The sequence below is a fragment of the Corticium candelabrum genome, chromosome 9 (assembly GCF_963422355.1).
Source record: "Corticium candelabrum chromosome 9, ooCorCand1.1, whole genome shotgun sequence".
NCBI classification, from domain to species: domain Eukaryota; kingdom Metazoa; phylum Porifera; class Homoscleromorpha; order Homosclerophorida; family Plakinidae; genus Corticium; species Corticium candelabrum.
This window is the reverse complement of record NC_085093.1, coordinates 7,865,150-7,888,593: the sequence shown is the minus strand read 5'-3', so window position 1 is coordinate 7,888,593 and position 23,444 is coordinate 7,865,150. Positions and strand designations below refer to the sequence as shown.

The following is a 23,444-nucleotide window of genomic DNA, read 5'->3' as shown; positions in this document are numbered from 1 at the left end:
TTTCCAGTCTCAAGGCTGCGGAAATGACGATCTTTGTACCTTTGAATAGCATGTTGTCTGCTTATAATTCATCTCTGAATGTCCAGAAAGTCTTACGTTGGTTGGTACTTCCGCAATGGTGCTTGTCCATCCTGACCGAATGATGGTCAATAGCTTCTGTAGCTTTCCGTCTCGAGCTGTTGCCTGTTGTAATTCTGCTCGCCTGCTGGAGCTCATCGGCAATAAACTGGTGAGAAGGTGGACCATCAGCTCGACGTCAGTTGTCATCTGATTGTCCGCATCCTCGGTACTGGACTATTGGGCCCGAGATAGAGCATCTGCTATTGAAACATCTTTGCATGGAATGTAGCGCACCTCCAACTCATAACGGTGTAGCTGAAGCATCATCCGTTGAAGCCTAGGAGGGACTGCACACAGTGGTTTTGTCATTATGGACTCCAGCGGCTTGTGATCGGATTCCACCTGCGTCACTTTCTCGTAGATGTACGGGTGGAATTTCTTGCCTGCAAACGTGATTGCCAGCATTTCCTTCTCAATCTGCGCATACGCACGTTCAGCAGATGTCAACGATCTCGATGCGTACGCGACACTTTCCTCCTTGAATGACACACGCTCCCAGTCCAGAGAGCGATGCGTCAGCCTGAATTTTGATGGGTCGGCTTGCGTCATAGTGAGTACGGAGTCGTTGGCAGGCACCTGTTTGACTTGTTCCCATGCTCGGTCATGCTGCTCCGTCCATGGCCACGCTGATCAAATCTCGGAGTGGAGCGGCGAGGCAGATTCTCTTGGAATGTAGGCTGCTAAATTCTTGATCATTCCTAGTAACCGTCTAATAAACGTTGTACACTCTTGCGATCTGTTGGCTTTGGCATAGCTGTAATGGTTCTCTGGATCTCGTCGCTGTCCAACTGCCCCTATGAGATGTCCCATGTCCTTAACTTGGCTAATCTTGTGTTGCAGCTTGTCTGCGCTAAATTTCACATTCTTGGCTCTGGCTCTGTTCAAAACCTGTCTTAGTGCTTGATCATACTCTTGTTCATGTTTCCCCGCTATGATGAGATCATCTGCAGTGACATGGACATTGCTGATGTTTCCAAAGGTGTCATCATTGCGTTGTTGCAGAATTTCACTGGCTGACGACCATCTGAATGGCATCCCGAGAAACCGCTTCCTCCCCGCGGGGTATAGAATGTGTAGAAGTGACTCAACTGATTCAACTGCTTCTTTTTGATTCAACTGACTCAACTTAAGTTGATTCAACTGCTTCTTTAGCAATTTATTTCGTAAATTGGCATTATGTGAGACCTACATGCGTTGAGGTCGGTGGGGTGTTGTACAGAGAGTCTGTCTTCTTCAGACTGCATGCCTTCACCAATAGTCTAATTAGTAAACTAAGTGAGTAGTTTGCTCAATAGCTTAATTAACGCACATCCAAATTGAAAATGCTAACCAAACTATGGAGGAGCAGTGCAATCGACATGAATCTACACGATAATTAGCACGACACAGCAAATTTAAAAATACTCATGCCAGATTTGAGATGACTGAATGAATTTGAATTGATAGTTGAACAATTTAAAATGAATGTGAATGAATTTGAAATGACAAATGACCAATTGAAATGACTGTGAAAGAATTTGAGTTGACATAATGCCAATTTGAAACGACAACGTGTGAACTTGAACTGACAAAGTATGAATTTGAACTGACAAAATGCGAATTTGAAGAGACTATAAACAATTTTATCTGGAAATGGTGTAGTAACTAAATTGCAGTAACATTAAAATTAAAATAGTGTTACTGCGCCAAAACTATGTCCGAAAAAGATATGAAAAGTAACTAATCGCTTGTGTATTTGATAATAATCAATAATGACATAGCAATGCGAGTGGAAGCATATTATCTGAATTCCTAAATCGTCTCAGTTAACTACTATCCACAACAGCCTTGAATGACTTGCAACAATACTTTTGAATGAGATCCAAACTGGCAGACTCAGCCTCACCTGAGTTACTTCCAGCATCTGCCATTTGGCGTTCTAAAGACAACATGTTTAATCTACAACTAACAACCCTAAGTGAAATATTCTAACGGCGAGCTTGTAACGTCTTCATAAGATAATCTAAAGGCTTGTAATCTTTAATTTCTGGAGACATATCATCACCTACCATACATTCATTAAACAAGGCTAAAACACAAACAATAGTGCTAGTTTGCTCACATTGTTCAGTATCACTCCGACCTTGCTGTTGTCTGGGACTTGAAAAGTTTCCATCTACTGACATGTACCAGTACAGTCGCACAAAGTATAAGTCAATGCCATATACAATCAATGCAACTTACTATCTCCTTCTGCTAACAGTTTTGACACACGCTGCTGAGAAAGCAACCTGCAAATATTCTTTCAAATGTATGCCATGCGCTAACAAATTCAGTAAGCACTCACGATGACGCTTCTTTGTGTCCTGCTCGAACACATTTTGTCAAAAGAGACGCCGACTGTAACTGCACACAACAATGTCATTTATAGACAAAAGTTAATTGATAGTTTCAAAATCGTCAAACTGGATTTAGACGCCACAGAATTTGAAACTTGACTTCAGTACTTGCAGGATCATCACCAAGCTCTGACATAACAATTGCTCATTGTTTACCTACTGAATACAAAATGCAACAAAGAATCTAACCACTTATCAATCTGATTAGAAAGTCATTGCTGAGATGAAAAACATGGCAGTTGACATATTGAAGAAATAGTTGAGGATGAAGGCAACGAAAACCTATGCAAGTAAAAAAGAAGTGGAAACCTAACCAAACACATAGGATTAAATACAATCATATATGTCTACGTAAATAGACACCTCCAGGAAAAGGAAAGCCACAGCGCTCAACAGATGCGTAGAAACGCTCAGCCAAGTAAAACAAAGCAGAATCTCGAGCATTGCCTCTGATTTCTCTGTGACAAATAAAAGAAACAAAATGTAACCAATTAACTACAGTTAGTAGCAGCTGATGTCTAAAATTATACAAAGAAGTTTGAGCTGGGTGGTTTTCATCATCATAGCCCAGCAAATTCCATATACTCTGCAACAAACCTTCTGATTGCTTCATCTACAGTGCAGTTTGAAACAATTCCATTCAGCATTGCAGCATACAACACTTACCGCATCTTTCATCTACCTGAGTACTAGCATATCGCTGTGCTACTTTAGAGTACTTTTCGTCCTTATCAAGAGATCCTGTGTCTAGCCCTTTGTTTTGCTTAAAATGATTTTGAAGACTTCGAATCAGCTGTCAAACATTGGCAGTATTAACAGAATCCAATCACTAGCCGCAGATCGTAAAACAAAGTGACCAGCTTTTGATGACGACTTTCACGTGGATCCTGTTCACTTGCTGGCTCAAGAAAAGACAAAGGTTTGTGCTGAGAAGCTGTACGAACATGAAAAGTGAACAATAGCCAACAACAACCTTCAGTTGTAACACACCTCTTAGCTGAGATGACGTTCGAAACCTAAAACAAAACAACATGAAGACAATCACCATGCACTTACCTAAGAAAAAGAATGGTACCAGCTGTGATAAACTGTCCACCTGTTTAACTACACTCATGCTCAAAACTTGTGAACAATGTACAAAATCAAGTTTTGGAGCACAAAAAGAAATAGTTAGGATTCCATTTATCTCAAAATATTTAGAAAGCCCTCATCATTTAGACAAATAATATAAAACCTTCAATTTGTCGTTCTAATGAGAAAAATCAAGTTTCAGCAATCAACCTCATTTGCACAAGTGTATGTGAACCTTTTATTAGTATTTGGTACTAATCCTGAAAAGTAGTATTCTTCTCGAGCTATATGCAATTAATGAGTGTTGCTATGGCCATATACTACGATTCTTGCTTCATCTGTCCAAGGAAATTACTGCCAAAATGACGTTGGTTTATCAACGAGCTTTCAGGCATACTCAACGCACATTTGAAGATGCTTTTAGGATAGTAACTGCATTCGCCTCGCTCCCCGCTCGTCATACTGTTTGTACTCAACATTAACTGTAATGTATGTCAACACCAGTGATGTTCAGAGACTACTGAATGTCTTTTGATGACACTCCAGAAGTGTTTGCGACTTTGCATAAACTTTGCAAACGTTTCATAAAGAAAACACTAACAGCTGACTAAATCTAGAGAGCATCACCATTCCCAGAGCCCGTCATGTACTTTCAACCAATTTGTTGAACGGTCTTGTACTGTAACCGTCTCCATTTAAGTGGCACTCAACGATTTGTTTCCAAAGGAGATAAGTTCCTTCTTTTGAGGCATTCAAGATCAGAAAACTGGGACAACACACCCAGTGATTTGAATGCGTGTTCTACTCTCTGTACAGAAGGCCTTTATCTTTTGATATTGTGGGTAACACCCTTTGCTCACGAGCACAAAAAATAAGGGTGCACACAAGGTTGATTGCTGAAACTTCTTTTCCTTAACTAGAATGACAAACTGAAGCTTTTTAGATTATTTTTCCGGAGGCTATAGAGTTTGCAAATCATTTGAGCTACATAGAATCCTAACTATTTCTTTCTGAGCTCCAGTTAAAACTCCGCATTTTGTACATTTTTCTAAAAGGTTCGAAACCGTTGAGCATGACTGTAAGGAGTCAGCCAAGCATACTTCTCTAATGTTAAATATTCTCACTATTTTCATTAAACTACCACTGCAATGAAGAAATTAAACTAACCAATGCAGGATACCATATTCATACAAAATTGCAGCATATTATTTGTATTATGTCAATTAACGACACTGGTCTTGTTTAAAAGACATTAGATAGCACAAACGAGGGCTTCTTCACCAGGTAAAAACGTTATACTGAAATATGCTAAATAAACAAATAAATAATCTTGCATAACCAGCCCTCCCCTTTTGACTTCACTCCTGACGGTGATAGAGTTACAAGAGGGATTGACTGATATAAAAAGCAGTAAACGTCAATCTTCTTCAAAATAACTTGTATATGTCACTATCATTAAATATAGTTAAAACCTGAAAGAGTCCGACATTCTCCTAAACATGGATCGTCTGGGGACCTCTTCCTCTTCCTCTTGATTTCCAACAACAGCATTACTCTTTTCCGACAAACGATCAGCAAAAGTCTTTAGAGAGAACCTAAACAGTGCATTCTCCATCAATAATATAACTAAATGAAATAATCTGTGGCTGTTACAATTACCTGGGCGTACGTTGCTTGTTTAGGTAAAGGTTTTCAAGAAGACTTGCAAATGGATTGGTGTGTTGTGGCTGCAGTACAAAGCTTGAATTATTACAGATACTTTGCATTTCATACAAAAGCAGCCAACGTATGTCTTCAATTGAACAACTCCTTTGTCTTGTGAAACATCACTTGAATCACCACCCTACGGTAATTGTCAATCATGTCAATCATATGTACAACACATAAGAACAAACTAAAACTGAGAAACCTTGGCTAGTCCTTCTTCCACATCTGGCAACAATACATATGTGATACGAGCTACCTCTCGACCTTGTCGATCCTGTGAAAACTGTTTTTACCTCTTTAGAACTATTAGTCTGAATACAAAATTTAACCATCTCCAAATGACCACGAAACCGGTCAGTTTCAGTCAAAGGCAACAGTTGCAGCAAAGAATTCTCATTAACAAGAACATTAAACTTCATGTAAGTATAACTTGCACCTGAACATTGAGCAATTCAACTACAGACCAAGTCTGTTGACAAATATACTATCTGACCTATGAGATAATCAGACAGTAACTGAGAACAGTCGGGGTGAGTAGAATCCAGACATAACTCACGTAGCAACTATGGTCACATCATATAGCAAGTTTCACTTAGTCACACAAGCTAGATTCTGAGACCAACTTACCATCTTCACCAACAACTCGTCGTTCAAATGAACCAAAGCCATATGCATAATGGCTAGTTTTGTTGCTGTCAAGTGGGTTCTATATTCAACACATTCCACCAAGATTGTTCACTAAAGAGTTTGTATCCACTCACGCCTTGAACACATGTGCAAGTGCACTTTGATCAAAACTGATATGATATTCTTTCAGTGTAACAGTGTCCAGAACATTGGCAGTACCTTCACAAGTACTATTAGTATCAAGTGAGACATATGAAACTATTGCATACCATCAATGCTAGTTTCCCATTGACAGAAACAACTGCTCGTAGATGCAGAAGGAAATTGAGGTACACCTACATCTACAGAAGTTCATTTTTTATTGCAAAGCAATCTGAATGAATGTTTCACATATACCATGAAGCAAGATGTGATGCACTGGAGCATGTTCTGCACTGCAATTGAGAAGATGAAGAGCAACACCAGGTAGAAGTACCACAACATAGTCATCTTGTACAAACCCGTGATATAAATTGGAACAATATATAACCATATTACGAGCAGCAAACTATTAAGGTTGAACAAGCAACATTCACACCACTGATAGTTTTATAGGCAGGTAGACCCCATTGCCTAAACATTTCTTTTTAAAACTATCATCAATGCTTGCAGAAAAAGATAACTGTCAGGGTGGAACAACTATGAATTAGCTGAGAGGCAGACTCCAGTTTACCCTACTTTGCTCATGCAGCATGTGTTAACAAGGATGCCGCAGCAAGTGTGCCAAGCTTACAAGAGACTTGAACATTCAGCTGTTGGCGGCTGACGGCCAGATGTCTGAGTAGATCTTAGAGAGTTAGTTGCAGATAAAAATTGCACTTGTGTCTAGTGTTATTGGGAATAGTTGTTGCCATGTGTCATTACTGTTGTATAACATAGATGGCTGTAATTGAAGTATAGAACAATTTCCAATCATCACTATTATTACTGTTATTATTGTTGTTATCATTACCATTACTATACTACACTCACTGAGACTACAAAAGAGTAGTCGACTGCTCTTTCTTTCTTGGATAACATCACGAATCTGTCCCTTTAAAACGTGTTCTAAAATCAACACAATGCTTGCAGCAATCCTCCACAGCATAAGTTGTGCTGACCATGGTGCAACATGCAGATGGAGTAAACTATCATATCCTTCCCTTTATGCTCAACCTGGTGCAATGAAACATATCATAAACATGATCTAATCAAAAATGAGCAAAACTTAAATACCTCTGAATCATTACTAGATGGATGCTGATAGCACAAAAACAGCGAACCACAACTCGAAACTAACAGAAAACAGTAATACAATGGACAACATTGGTTTAGCAAATGGCTAACTGTACCTCCGGGTAAGCTGACTACCTCCAGGTTGATGTGCTTTTCTAAAATTCATTAATCACTAGCATAAACAAACTTACCCAAATAACTATATCTACGTAAGCAAATCAATAATAAACTTGTCACATGCAAGACTGTAAAACACCATTGCATGTCAAAGGTCTCACTGTATCAACACTGCAGTTTCTATTGTTATTTAATAATTATCCTGTTTGCCTTTCAGAAAAGCAGTTTTACACAATAATTATAAGTTATCTACTGTCTGCACTTACCTGGAAGAGTTCTAAAGCCAGGGACACTAAGATAAGATGGTCTAAACAAGACAAATTTGTGATGACAAACATGCAAACACTAAATGGATGACAGATGAGTTACACTGAATACATTTTTATGGTAGTAATATATTCAGTATCTTTTATGTTAACTTATTAGTAGAATCTCCACCTGTTTACAGCTTGATCTTCTTTGAAGAGGAATGGCAATGGCAAGTCCATCTAAGATCATGTACACAGAAATGAAGTCTGTCATGTACATACAATTTGCAAAATTGCCAACCACTATCAATGGCTTATCATTTAGAAATTCAAAACACCACATTGCTGGTTCAAGAATGCCCTCTGGCGGCTACCACAACAAACAGTCCATAGACTACAATTAACATGCATAAGAAATTCAAATGCAGTTACCTTTTTGGGTCTAAAACAAACTACGTATAGCCTTTGATATACAGCATCCCACTGATACCAATGAAAAGCTTTACACACTTCCTTGATTCGAGGATTACCCAGTAGCACCTGCACAAGAACCACAGTAACTCGATGAATGAAATACTCTAAACGTCTAGCCAACAAACTATGCCAGTGTCAGATCCAGGTAAACGACACAAGCTAAACGTGTACAGCCCTATGTCTGTAAACAAACAAAAGCAAAACAGCTATCAAGAACAAAGTAACAAGTGCAAGCAAAACCACTGTCCTACTTTCTCCATGAAGCATACACAACAAATATGATTCATTCATTCCCTGTTTGCCTGGCAATGTTACATAAAGAAACTACAACAAAAACAGATAAATTTTGGTACGTTACTAAGACAGCTGCTTTGTTGCAACTCAAATATAGACAAGTAATAAATAACTACAACAACATATTGCACTCTTTACACTCTTCAACAGAACTTTAGTTGCAGTACCTGCACTCTTTGGTAGTGTGTTCGATTAACATCTAAAGTAAAGCACCGACCTTGAGGATGGATCTCAGCAACATATGAGCTATATATATCTAAAAGTAAGAACAAGTCACTTGTTTGTATATATATTTTTAGATATATTTAATATATATGCCTTGCTTATTTATAACAAGGCAGAAACAGACATAACAGATGTAGTATATACATCCGGGAAATTGCATTGTGTGAGTCCAGTCATTTGATCAGCATTTAGGACTAGCCAGTCATTTCTCTCAATAGATCGCCTTGAGTAAACAGTAAGACCAGTTGGGTGCGTGCTTAGGACGCAGTTACTTGTGACATCTGGCAACGAGGATGGCGGCAATATTCGGACAAATAGCGGAGTTCGATGAATCAAAGGAGGAATGGCCACTTTATGCAGAAAGGTTAGAACAATATTTCGCAGCGAATGGCGTGGACTACTACAGACGTTGACAGAACATTTTGACCCAAAGCCATCAGTAATATTACAACGATTTAGATTTAACAGTTGATCGCGTCAGGAAGGTGAGTTGGTCGCTAAATTCACGGCAGAACTGCAGCGACTCAGTGAACATTGCAAATTCGGGGTGGTGCTTAGTGATATGCTACGAAACAGACTAGTCGTAGGTATAATGAATGACCGTATACAGCAACGGCTGTTGGCAGAAAAAGAGCTGACATTCAAGAGGAAATATGACTTAGCGATTCCACACGAAACAGCTGAAAAGACTACCACAAAGTTACAACAGAAGGAAGCAAGTAGTGCACCTGGCAACCCAGAAGGAGAGTCCATACACCAGTCACAGAACAGCCTGTACACCAGTTACAGAGGCAACGAGTACCCAAAGCAGGTAACAGGCCGACTGACAAGATATCTGGGTGTTGTTATCGCTGTGGTAAACAGGGACACAAACAGTTCGAGTGCTGGTTCAAGGATGTCAAATGTTTTGGTTGTGGCAAAATTGGGCATGCAAAGGTTGTTTGTCGCACAGTGAGCAAAACGGCTCAGAAAGGGGACAGTGGTAGAAGTACATACAAAATCGGCTATGAGGAGGCGCAGTCAGATACAAATGAGAATGAGGAGGTTGAGTGGCTTAATGGCAATATTCACGCGTTACACAAGGGAAAGGAGAAGCCTATGAAGACAACGTTGACTGTACAAGGACAGCCAATCGAGATGGAAATAGACACGGGAGCGAGTGTCAGTATTGTGAGCAAAACAACATGGAAGTCAGTCTGGAAGAAAGGTGAAGCACCATTGAAGGTTACAAAGAAGACACTGAAGACATATACTGGTGAGCCGGTACCTGTATGTGGAAAGTTGGAAGTGTGGGTAGACACTTCGGATGGACACCGATTGTCTCTTCCGCTTGTGGTAGTGGCAGGGTCTGGCCCGAGTTTATTGGGAAGAGACCGGATTCGACAAGTACAAATTGATTGGGGAAGAGTTCATCTTTTGGAGGCAAACCCTCACCAAGGAAAGTGGAAGGGTTATTGTTATTACACAGTGAAGTGTTCAGTGATGGGCTAGGCAGATTGCAAGGTGTAAAAGTGAAATTGCCAGTGACAGGTACCGTATGCTTTGAGAGAGAAGATAGAGGAAGAATTGTTCGATCTCACAAAAGCCGAAATTATTGAGCCAATTCACTATTCGAAGTGGGCAGCTCCCATAGTTCCAGTTTTGAAAAGCAATGGAAAGGTCAGAATCTGTGGAGACTATCGGTTGACAGTGAATCAAGTGTCAAAATGCGATACTTATCCCATTCCACGCATTGAAGACTTGTTGGCTCGAATATCAGGAGGACAGAAGTTTACAGCTCTGGATCTGGATAGAGCATATCAACAGCTTGTACTTGATGAGGAATCACGCAAGTATGTAGTCATCAATACCCACCAAGGATTATTTCAGTATAATAGACTACCGTTTGGTGTTTCATCTGCTCCTGGTATCTTTCAAAGGACGATGGAAACTCTGTTGCAAGCAATTCCAGGAGTAGTGTTCTACTTAGATGACATACTAATAACAGGAAGAAATGAACAAGAGCATTTGTCTAACTTAGATAAAGTATTGACAAAATTGGAAGAGGCTGGACTAGGGCTGAATAAAGACAAATGCCGGTTCATGCAAGCTGAAGTAGTGTATTTGGGACATGTCATTGACAGGACAGGTTTACATCCGGACAAGGGATGAATCCAGGCAATTACGGAAGCACCCAGACCACAAAACATTACAGAATTGAAAGCATACCTAAGATTGCTATCTTATTACAGAATTTATCAACAGTTCTAGCTCCACTACATAGATTGTTACGAAAAGGAGTAAAGTGGAATTGGTCATGTGAACAAGAACAAGCTTATCACAAATCAAAACAACTGTTAGTGTCAGCCAAAGTGTTAGCACATTTCGATCCACAACAAGAGTCCGTCGTAACTTGTGATGCTTCGTTGTACGGTTTAGATGCTGTATTGGCTCAGAGAGGGAAGGACGGCAAAGAACACCCAGTAGCATTTGCATCGAGAACATTGACGAAAGCGGAGAGGAATTATGCACAGGTGGAAAGAGAAGCATTGGCAGTAATTTTTGGTCTACAAAGGCTTCACCAATATCTATTTGGTAGAGAGTTTGTGCTAGTGTCAGACCATAAACCACTGGTAGGATTGTTTGGGGAAAATACGCCTCTCCCGCCAATGGCATCAGCGAGAATTCATCGATGGGCCATGATCCTATCAGGTTACAGTTATAAGTTGCAATACAAACCATGCCGGGACATCGGTAATGCAGATGTCTGCAGCCGATTACCCTTACAGCTACCGTCGACAACTGAGGAAGAACAACCAGAGACAATTCAATTTTTACAGCAACTAGAATCGTCACCTGTATTGGCAAGAGACGTTAGAAGACGGACAGAACAAGACCCTATACTGTCTAGGGTACAATATTATGTTCACCATGGTTGGCCTAATAAACCACTAATCGAAGAGTTAACTCCTTACTGGCGAAGAGTAAGTGAATTATCTATAGAAGAGGGATGCGTATTATGGGGGTACAGGGTGATTGTACCACCACAAGAGCAACAACAAGTTTTGGAAGAGTTACATGCAGGTCATCCTGGTGTGGCACGGATGAAAGGCTTATCCAGAACGATAGTCTGGTGGCCAGGACTGGATGGGGACATCGAACGCAAGGTCCAAGGTTGTTCTAGTTGTCAAGAAAGAAGGAATGCACCACTAAAAGCTCCATAGCATCCCTGGTCTTGGCCTCATCAGCCATGGATGAGGGTGCACGTGGACTACGCTGGACCCTTGCTAGGGAAAATGTTTCTTGTACTCATTGATGCACACTCGAAGTGGATGGAAGTAGAACTTGTAGAATCAGCGACGACGAAAACTACGGTAGAAAAGTTAAGAAAAATTTTCTCAACTCATGGAATTCCTGAAAAACTGGTATCAGACAATGGATCAGTATTCACCAGTCAAGAGTTTACCAATTTTGTAAAATTGAATGGAATAGACCACATTAAAACAGCACCGTATCATCCGTCAAGTAATGGGCTGGCGGAAAGAGCAGTACAGGTATTGAAGAAAGGACTGTCCCTAGCAAAACAAGAAACCTTGTCATATCGCTTGACACAAGTGTTGTTCAGCTACCGGATTACACCGCATTCCACAACAGGAATATCACCTGCGGAATTATTAATGGGTCGCAAATGACGGTCACGGTTAGATTTGTTACACCCCAACTTGGAGCAAACAGTACACAAAAAGCAATGGCAACAGAAACAATTCTACAAGGGTAACCGGAATAGTATGATAGACCTTTACAATGGGTGAGAGTCTACGTGCGCAATTACAACAAAGGTCGTCCTTGGGTAGCTGGTGTGGTTCAGTCCAAAACAGGCCCCCTATCATACACTATCAAACTGGGTGATGGGAGGGTAGTCAAACGACATTTAGATCAGATTCGGAAAACCTTACAATCGGAAAGACATGAAGGAGGTGAAGCAGAAGACCTACTGGCGGAACCAACACATCCAAAGGATAAACCATGTTCAAGAGCAATGGTACCGGTATCGCCGGGAAGACCCGAAGAGGGAGTTGTTGCACCAGACTTACCAGAACAACAAGATCGAGTTGACAAACAAATGGAACAGGACGCAATGGTATCATCGCCGGAGGTCAGCAGAGGACCAGAAAACTTAGAGACACACGTGGAACCAACGACAACATCAAAGCTAGGTGCCAGCAAAGGAGTGACTCCAATCCGCCATTCCAGCAGAATGAGAAAGGCACCTGACAGACTGAATTTTTAGTAGATTAGACTATTGAGTTGTACAATATATCTCTTAATTGTTAATATCAATGACATAGTCGAGGGAGAAGAATGTAGTATATACATCCGAGAAATTGCATTGTGTGAGTCCAGTCATTTGATTGGCATTTAGGACTAGCCAGTCATTTCTCTTAATTGATCGCCTTGAGTAAACAGTAAGACCAGTTGGGCGCGTGCTTAGGACGCAGTTACTTGTGGCACAGGCAAAAACAGTCATCTGAATCTTAAAGTAGTCTACTTTCTATCAGTCTAGCATTAAACTTCCACAAGCTAACTGACAGCAGCTGCATAAGGCTATTGTAAGCCTGTGAAAATGGAATGTTGGTTGAAGTAATTGTTTTGGTAGCAATGGTTCTCAGAGTTTCCAGGCTGGCAAGAGTCCAAGCTCCAAATGATTCTACTACAAGAGGGTAGAAGAGTGCACCAAAAGAAGACAAAGTCATCATATTGGGAGTCTTTCTCAATCTCCCCAGCCAAACCGGAGGCACCAGAGACAGTCGCTAAACTTGACACAAATTTAGGATGGAATGAATTACCGGTACACATGGTTATATCAAGGAATGACCAGTCAAAAAATTGGGGTGGAAAGCGTCTACAGGGCAATCACAGATGTCTGACGAGAATCTCTGCTGTATATAGCACCACCAAAATTTGCTTGTGCACACCAAATCGATCAAGCTCGACAGAGAATGTGTCAACGTCTTCCAGAGTTCTCTTGGAACGTCACTATTTTTTGACTATCAAACCCACCTCTACTCCCATGCAAATTTCTCCAAAGCAATGCATGGGATCTCCACCAAATTTAAACTGCCCAAGCCTGACCTTGGACAGTACACACGGAGCGTGTTGTTTATTGCTGGGAATGTCAATAACACCAAGATATTTTTGACTATATCCGGGTCTTTAACAAATACACTTACCTCCGTTTGCCTGTGCTACACCTGTTTCTACAACAGCAGCAACATCTTCAAACTGACTACGTTCAACGGGACTGTGGAACACACATACATACGGGGAACTGATTATCCGGATGAGTAAATACCTGCACATGACTTCCACATTTCTGTTGCCCACATATCTAACTCTGACGAAAACTGGCTGCTAATTTCTTGGGAATGGGACACTTGGTTACATTTTCATTTCTCTTCAACGGGATATTAGCTAATTAGTACCTTCCAGTTCATTCGAACGCACGCCCACATCAATCCCATGTAGACTGTACGAATCGTCATCCTTCGCAAAGCTTCCAGCAATCAAATATTTGGATTGAAGCCAACTCTTCTAGTGTTTGCATTTCTCTCCAAATTCTGATTGCATTTGCACTGAATCCAATTTACACGTTCCAGAACCAAAACGGTACAACTCAGTTACATTTTCATTTGACTTCAACAGGATCCTAGCTAACAATCAATAATCTAATCATAATTAAACAGGTAGAACTCTAAACGAAATACTTTACAAAAATTCTGTGCGGCTGCTATTTCTTCAGAACAAGAGTAAAAACGCATCTGAACGAGATATAGTACTTCAATATAAATCTCAGAATGGAATACTCATGCAACAACATAACTTTGCATACAGCATTTAAAGGGTACCTGCAATGCAAACAACAGAAACTTTTATGTTGGAAATTGATAATTCTAGTTGCATACGTGACAGGAAAACAGTCTTAGGTTTTTAGTTAAGTCTCCTTGCTGAGAATAGCAGGTCAAAGTTGCTTCCAGTTCTTTAAGTTCTGGTAATGGGCGTGGTGTACTGTACACGTCACAGAGGGGAGACTCCACGCTAGCTTGAACTGTAAACAAAGGAGTATGTGGTGAAAGAACAGTTCGGTGTTGCGTGGCTGCAGGATGCACCAATTCGTGCAAGTCATACGCAAGCGTGTTTCGATTTCCGAAGATCCCCAAGCTAAGAAAAGAGTGGGAATCACAAATAAGAAGGACAATTGCAGAGATGTTTGTGTCATCCAGACGACTACTGCTGAGTATGATGCATCCTACTGAGTGGACAGGAGTCTGCAGTAGCCACTTTTAGCCTGATTACTTCAAGATAAGTACAGCCAAATCTATCAAAAGCTTGGTCGGGGCTAAAGAAGAGCAAAATTGAAGCCACCATTGTCCATCTACCTGCCTCCACACTTCAAGATCTCAGCACTGGAACCTTTGCAAAAGAAAAGAGCTGCATTTGAGAAGCGGAAAAATGACGGTAACAAAGACTCTCGTGCAGGACTAAAACTACTGCAAACGGCTAAAAGAGATCAGACACTTGATGACTCAGACTATAGACTTGCATCTAGGTGCTTGATTGTCATGTGTATAGTGAATGCAGTTGTATACATTAAAGTATACTGTACAGTGAACTCAAACTTTGTGTCAACGTGAATTCAAAGCACGAGCGTCAACTCATTTGCACTCCTTCTCACAGCACCAGATAGAATTCTGCATGAACTCACCAGTACACAATGCCACTATTGTCGCTAGTATTCAACACTATTATCGCGTCATTATTTGAGACAACCTCAAATACGTGTTGACAGCACACACACACACACACACACACACACACACACACACACACACACACACACACACACACTACACCCCGCCCATTATCGGAACTTGAACAACTTTAAAGGATAACTGCAACAAAAAAATCAAAAATTATTTTATGTTGGAAATTGATAGTTCTTACACGCTGTTGCATACATGACAGTAAAATTAATTTTAGATTTTTAACTTAGTCTTTGCTGAGAAATAGCAGGTTAAAGGTGCCCGCTCATGATTCACCACGCATGCGCAAACACACCCATGCAAGCTTGAAATCGTGCCTTTGTGCACACATCTATTCATTTACCCGTTTGAGATAGCTTGCCTTTGAACAACAAAGCAATTTCTTGATCTTTTCCTTGTTGCACATGACCCAAAATGGGTGGAGCACAAACCGCTCACTAGTGCGATGGCATCCAGACAGACATCAACTACGTATGAAGTTGTAGACTAGCTTATCAGTGTACCAATGCATACATCTGACTTACAGTTGTTGAATTTCTGTAGAAGAAACACTGCTACCGGTGCATCGTCTGTCGCTACAAGTATAGACTAGTCCTTAATTCTAGCCAGCTCTTGTAGCTACCATGTAAAGATAGATGCACAATCTGCATTGCCGGCAGCATCCGGCACCTCTCCATGGCTTATTTCACGCTGCAAGTTTAAGATGCTATTACGCAATGCTCTCACGTGATGCTCTGTGCTCCACCCATTTCCGGGTTACGTGCAACTAGAAAACGATCGAGAAAGTGCTTTGTTGTTCAACAGCAAGCTATCTCAAGATGGTAAATGGCAAATGTGTGGATAAAGAACCTAACACACTTGTCGCTAGCTTTCCCGAAATGTCAAGTACAAGGAGGGAAACTGCTGTGGCAGACAAGAACGCAATTCACCTTTCTCTTTGTACTAGGAATAAAGACTGTGTGTCATAGAACGTGGTGCACCCTAAGATGTTCGCTTGTCCTGTTTCGTTATGACACAACTTGAAATCGTGGCACGTTTTCAAGTTTGCGTGGGTGTGCCTGTGCATGTGCGGTGCATCGTGAGCGGGCACCTTTAATAAATTGATTAACTATCAACTATTATCTGCCCGTGCCAAGAACAGACTATTCAGCTAGTTAAATATAATGTAGCAAACTTGGCTAGCCATATTTTACCTTCAAAATCAGCTAATTGACAGTATTCTCGAGCTACTTTAGAGACAGTTGTAAATGCTAAGGTAACAAACAAATCTGTCAGCAGTAACAACAATTGTGTGCACGACTTAGAATTATGTCACCAATGAGGGTCCTAGCAGCATTGATTGATGCACCAACAATCCTTATGTCTTCATAATGTTCATATATTACCTGACATAACATAGCAATCTCACACATCGCAATACACTTATTATTCCTAAGATATATGAACATCTTTTATGCATATCATTATAACAGAATTTTAAATAGTAGATATCCTCCTATTTCCAGTCATTCCCATTAAGTTTAGTTGAAACACATCATCCATGGCTAGCAGCACTTTGCTAATTACAATATTGTAAACAGAAACACACTCATTTCCATGTGTTCTACTGGTGCATTTGCCTCAAATCAAATACTTTACTCTAATCAACCAGTGGCATGAGTAACTGAGTGTTCTTCAAATGCCTATCAGCTTGGAATGCAATTGTTGGCAGCTCCAGGTAAGTTTACAGCATTCAAAGCAATTTGAAAGCTACCAAGTCTAAAGAAACTGCAAAGAATGTAAAAATGGTAGTTGTGCAAATAAAATCAACAGCATAAGACAACTGAGACGATGATTGTCATCAACTAAAGTATATTTTCTTAAAACTATTAAATTACTCCTGGTTGCGCATGTGCAGCAAAGGCATACAATAGTCTGCTAGTGTGTGTGTGTGGTGTTTGTGTGTGGTGTGGTGTGTGTGTGCATGTGTGTGTGTGTGTGTGTGTGTGTGTGTGTGTGTGTGTGTGTGTGTGTGTGTGTGTGTGTGTGTGTGTCTGTCTGTCTGTCTGTCTGTCTGTCTGTCTGTCTGTCTGTGTCTGTATGGTGCTATAGCTCAGTTGGTTAGAGGGCCAGAGTTGCAAGTTCAAGTCACAGTGATGACAAGATATGGCATAATTTCCTTGTGCAATAAACTCACACACAACTGCCTCTCCTGACCTAGGAGTATAAATGAGTACTTAATTAAATGGGGATGGACAAGACCTTGGTGTCCAGTCCAAGAGCTGTGCCATAGCCAGTGCCCCTGGATGCTCTGGCCAAGCTCCAAGTGGATTGCCAGCGCTCCAAGTAGCATATGAAGTCCCTGTCTCTAGAGGCAAGGCAGGGGACCATCTTTAGAACTGTCCTGTTACGGATGAAACTGACGTGAATAGCTTAACAGTTGTCCATTTTCTGTGCATTACTACTGTGTCTACTTGTACCGGAAGTTTTAATGACAGAAAGGGATTCTACATGTAAGAAGCGATACTGTTGGGAATTTCATATTGTGGATTTACAAGACTAAGCTTATCGGTGATTTTTGGGTGTGCACACAGTAGAACATCCCTGATTAGTAGCGTTTGATACCATAAAAGATTCAGACAATCAAACGTTATCAACCAAATGTTGTCATGAAAGGACTTGATAATGTTGACGATTTTGGCAAAAAAGACCTGGCCTACTAACCGTGTAATGTACTTGTTGCTGTTGCCAGGTGTCTCTTAACGACATTTGTTGATCCAAAGGCGATCAAAGCTCTGGTTACATGCCGCCTGATACCACTTGACAAAAACCCTGGTGTATGTCCAATCAGAGTGTGTGAAGTGGTACAAAGAATTTTGAGCAAGGTCATCCAAAAAGTTGTTCAAGATGATGTACTGGCAGTCACCAGGCCTTTCAACTCTGCACAGGGCAGACTGCTGGCTGTGAAGCAGCGGTTCATGCAATGCAATCTATCTACTAGGACCCTGACACGGAGACATTAGTTGTGGATGCAACAAATGCTTTCAATTGTCTTAATTGGCAGGTTGCTTTGAGAAATATTTCCATCCTTTGGCAATGGTTACAATACCTCTAATTTCCAAAATAAAAATCCCAGGTAACTGACAAGTTTGGTATGCTGATAATGCAGCTGCAGGACAAAAACTAGAAACAGTGAGAGAATGGTGGCACCTGCTCTGTGACAAAGGACTTAGACATGGATATTTCCCAAACAGAACGAAATCTTGGTTACTTGTCAAACCTGCAGCAGTAGCAAAAGCACAGCAGCAATTTCACAATACTTCTGTGAACATCACCTCAAAAGAACATACACATGAGCTCCACAATCGGTCAAGAATTCTTCTGCAAAACTTTCTTGCAGCAAAAGATTGCAGAACGGATAAGTGAAATCAACATTTCAGCCGCTATTGCTCACTCCCAGCCCCATGCCGCATATTTTGCATTTACTCACGGCATTGTGGGTCGCTGGACCTATGCTTTGAAGACCAATCAGGACAATGGCACATTCTTGCGTTCATTGGAGTCATTCATTTACGAAAAACTCATTCCTTATCTCCTCAATTAAGAACCGCGTAATGCAACAGAGTCGCAACTTATTGCTTTGCCTACTCGATTTTGTGGCTTGGGTATTATCAATTCAGAACATCTAACATCTGAGTACACTTCCAGAACATCACCAAGCCTCTAGTCTGAAAAATTCTCCAACAAGACCTGGATCTTGAAGATACGCCTTATCTCCAGGAAAAACTAAAAGTAAGCACACAAAAATACAAACAAGAACAACTGAAGTCATGGGCTAACTCTAGCGAAAGTCAACTTTCTGAGCCATTGAAACTAGCTGTATTACTGGCAAAAGAAAAAGGAGCATCTTCTTGGCCGATAGTCATCCCAATTGAAGAACATGGCTACTACTTGCACAAGTCAGCATTTCAAGATTCACTTTGTTTGCATTATGGTTGGAAACCCAACTATCTTCCCGATATGTGCCCCTGCAGTAGCAGCTTTGATATCAATCATGCACTGTCATGTCCCACTGGCGGGTTCCCATCCATGAGACACAATGAAGAGATATTCTCGAAGGCCTTCTTGGAAAAGTGTGCAACAATGTTCAACTTGGACCAGTTTTGCAACCGCTGAGTGGTAATACTTTCCTGGACGCTGTACTACTAGGGATGATGAGGCTCAGCTAGACATACGAGCAAATGATTTTAAGGCAACACCTTCCAAAAAAACTTTTTGATATCCATGTTTTCAACACAAACGCTTAGTCTTACAGAGACATTGCCATTTCCTCTGGCTACAAACGTCAAGAACTAGAAAAGAAGAGAACATATGAGCAAAGGATTCGACAAGTGGAACTTCTTCTTTTACGCATATCGTCTACTCTTACACAGGAGGCGTCTCTTACAAAACACTTTTATTACAAGACTTTCATTGCTGCTTGCAGAGAAAACAGACAACCCATGTATAGAGTGACATTCAACTGGTTACGCTGCAGGATCGGATTTGCATTACTGAGGTCATCCATAATGTGCCTACGAGGATCAAGGTGCAGGCCATCCTGCTATACACAATTTAGAAACAAACATCAGTTTGGCCACTGCTGAAAGCTGTTAGGCCCAATAACCGCCTTACTTATATCTAGTAGTAATAGTAGTACGTAGTAATTCTTGTCGGCAATGTCAGTCATGCTTATGTTTCTACGAAAGCCACATTGACTTTCAGGGATCACAGCTCCTGTCACATATGGGGACAGCCTGTTGACTAAAATACCAATACCCTTCACTCACACATGTAGTCTCATACCAGCCCTGCCCTCGCTGAAGGGGTACAAGATTACAACTTAATGCATCCATACCTTAATGCATCCATACCTTACAAGTGCAAAGCTAACAGCATGCATAGTCCTCAGAACCACACTGGATCAACTTCTGTGCAAATCATATTGCTTTATACAAAACCACCATACCAATACCTGACTTAGTGTATTCGTAGCTTCCTTCATGCCTATATAAGACACCATTTTGTCCTTGAAAAGAGATGATTAGTAATGTTACATATTAAATAAAAATGTAAATATGACAGTACTTCTGAAAATGAAGATGTCCCTGACCATGAAAACAAAACTGTTCTGTCCTTTTCTTGGCCAACAATTGACACTTTGACATCTCCTAGAGTGTGAAATCCATTTCATTAGTAGTTATTAGCAAACTAGAACAAATAAATGTCTGCTCCATACAGCAAAAACAAACACACAGTCAACGTCTGTAAAGTTACACACCAAAAATACAAAAGTACATAAAGATAAATGCAATTACTCATTTTCATTGATAGCTTAGCAAGTCAGCATAAAGTTCATTTTAAGTTTGATATAAATAACCTGTCTTGAGTTGCTAATTTCACAATATGTTCTAGAGATGTAATGTATAAACACTATACATAGCATAGCCTCGTAACCAATCACTGTACTGCTACATTTCCCGCACAATCCGGTTAGGGCAACCAATTATCCGACTCAGTCAATCAATTATCCGCTTGGGGCAACCAATTATCCTACTCAGCCAATCAATTATCCGCTTGGGGCAATCAATTATCCGAGTTTGTTCTGCCAACTGTATTTCGCAAATCAGACATTGCATACTGTCATATTGTCAACTGTCATACGCAGGCAGATTGTTAACGTTAGCACCGTGGGAAACGCTGTGACGATCGATCGATCCCACTGTATCCGCAGCTGAACAGCTGTGCTCTGCTGTCTTTCCTACAAGATCTTTTCGCAACAACCTCATTGACTTGAGAGGAGGAACCACTGCACCGCCAACAATGACACTTGTCACTCAGCTGGAACAATCGCCTAATGGAGAATGCTCTGAAGTCTGTCGCACGAATGAAGATCTCCTAGCATTTATTGCACGATATTGAAGCCAAAATGCCACTATTCATGAGGACATAAGCTCTACATATGTAACTACGACCTGAAGACCACACACAAGTGACTCATGTACGTGCAACGCCTGGTGTTAGCCTAGACATTTTTTGTCTTATGTTTTTGCTGTTAGGTTATGCATGGAGGCTGCAACCATAGGTGCAAAATCTTACAAGAGAACTTAATTGTCACTGCATGTCTACCACAGGCGAGCATTTGTAGAGGCAGACATCTACTGTAGTATAATTATATACACTACTGTTCGGCTCACCTGTCAGTGAGATCATGACTATTATTAATGGTTCTACTTAAATACTGTAGACATAAAATGTACTTTAGTGATTAACATGTGTTTATGTTTCACTAGCTAGGTATACAGGTCCCTCAAAAACGAGAGACTACATACAGTATACAGACAAGAACATGCAAATACACAACAAACAGACAACACTATACGTAGTATATAATAAGGGTGTTCTACATATCTTCTAATCTTGCTGCTTGCGCAGCTTTGACAGGAAGTACGTGATAAAAAGCGTTCAGAGTTGAAGTCCTGTTACTTCTTTGAGTGCATCAGGACTAAAATGCAGCAAAAGTTGCCGTCTTGCTGTGACAAGAGTCTGACCCTCCATGTTTGATGGTAGCGGGAGCATTGGCGACAACATCAATACCAAGCATTCTAGGACGCAAGAAGCACTACTGTTATGCCTCGTTGACTCATTAGGTAATCTGTTAGGTACTAAACAGTTCATCTCTAACTGCACTGCTCCTAATTGAAATCACTAGTCGGATAATTGGTTGCCCCATCTGAATAATTGATTGGCTAAAGTGGATAATTGGTTGTCCCAATCGGATAATTGATTGACTGATTCGAATAATTGGTTGCTTCAACCAGATAATTAAATGGGAAATAATGTAGTATATACCATCTGGACAAGCTATACATAATGATTTCAATTATAACTTGTTGCCATAGCAACACATTCCATACACAGTAAATATATGCAGATACAATCATCAGAAATAATAGATGATAATAACAAGCTGCTTTCAGCCATACATGAACACTTATGGCATTTATAAAATCACCACTGCTAAATGTACACATTTTCTGACCAATAATAGCATTTGTCAGATTCCACATTAAGGGGTCCGAATTTAGTCACCATCTACCTAGATAGCACTTTAGCAACAGGCCCTCTGACTTAATAGTGGCTTCTCTAGATTTTCAGAGAAATGGCATGGCAACTGTTTGTTGGTAGATGTCCCTTACAAAACCATAGTGATGGCATAAAAGTTTCAAACTCCGATCTTTTGAACCCACTGCTTCTCAAAAGTATCGGTGAACACCAGCACGCAAGCAACGCAAATTTTACAGTCTGTAGCTGAATAGCTACTGAATTAAATTTTGTTAAGAGATAAGTTGATATGCGATCTCCAAATTACAATTTTGCTGTTTGTGCTGCGGGACAAACCGGAACTATAGGAATGAGCACGTACCTTACTTCAACTGTCACAATAACTCAATGGCTAATTCAAAATTATTGCCATAACAATAATCACAGAATTACGTCATAAAACGTAAAGTGTCGATGTCTTACACCCATTGAGAATAACACAATTATTCAACATGATCAATTTGTAGCAGCTGTCCCCTGGGTGTAGAGGTGGTGTAACGGAGTCACCTACTAGTATGTAAGCATAGTTTCTGTACCAACATCTCCAGCGATGACGTCACATAACGTAGGCTACGTTCGCAAAGAAAGATTCGAATTTATCAATTCCTAAACAATTCCCCCAGGGTGTAGGGGTGGTGACCAACGGACGAACAGCAGGCATTCAGTGTACCCTTATGACACATTAGAGAAAACTCGCTGTCTAGACAGCTCTACATTACCGTATCGATGCGTAAGCAGCCTAAAACGTCAGCAGCATATAATAGAATAACCTTTAACAGGGCCTTTGGCATAGCGAAACTCTTCCTGAAAGCTGACCACTTCGTGAAACTTCAAGACCATACTGATACGATGTATGTGCGTGTCACGTGCTAAATCCCGTACATGTACTTACGTGTACAGTACAGTACGAGTACATGTATTGGGCTAACAGATATCATGTTGCAGTTCTACCGCGTGCGTATTTGTAGCAGTTTTGTTCGTGCAATAAGAAGACCAAACAACTGAAC

The 23,444-nt window shown here is 40.6% G+C and overlaps 1 protein-coding gene across 3 annotated transcripts; it reads right to left on the bottom strand.

Moving 5' to 3' along the window:
• Positions 1–1,690: 1,690 nt before the first annotated feature.
• LOC134184083 (protein pigeon-like) lies at positions 1,691–23,293 on the bottom strand. Of its 3 annotated transcripts, XM_062651692.1 has the most exons (38): positions 23,208–23,293; positions 20,422–20,504; positions 20,309–20,362; positions 16,631–16,700; positions 16,509–16,565; positions 8,458–8,546; positions 8,248–8,320; positions 8,122–8,177; positions 7,955–8,062; positions 7,824–7,892; positions 7,713–7,762; positions 7,541–7,581; positions 7,274–7,312; positions 7,158–7,216; positions 7,043–7,097; positions 6,915–6,989; positions 6,300–6,392; positions 6,173–6,244; positions 6,038–6,122; positions 5,904–5,982; positions 5,770–5,839; positions 5,606–5,712; positions 5,479–5,550; positions 5,356–5,412; positions 5,229–5,296; positions 5,042–5,164; positions 3,489–3,514; positions 3,356–3,432; positions 3,181–3,291; positions 3,029–3,111; positions 2,862–2,956; positions 2,688–2,807; positions 2,566–2,627; positions 2,447–2,505; positions 2,344–2,390; positions 2,222–2,278; positions 2,093–2,164; positions 1,691–2,038 (listed from the first exon to the last, which is right to left on the bottom strand). In XM_062651692.1, exons 1-38 carry the CDS (start codon positions 23,275–23,277, stop codon positions 1,926–1,928), a joined length of 2,796 nt encoding a protein of 931 aa, XP_062507676.1. In that variant the 5' UTR covers positions 23,278–23,293; the 3' UTR covers positions 1,691–1,925. The 3 variants fall into 3 exon arrangements, with proteins under 3 accessions (XP_062507676.1, XP_062507674.1, XP_062507675.1); XM_062651690.1 differs by having other exon boundaries at positions 2,862–3,111; XM_062651691.1 differs by having other exon boundaries at positions 2,222–2,275; positions 2,862–3,111.
• Between the last annotated feature and the right edge of the window lie 151 nt (positions 23,294–23,444).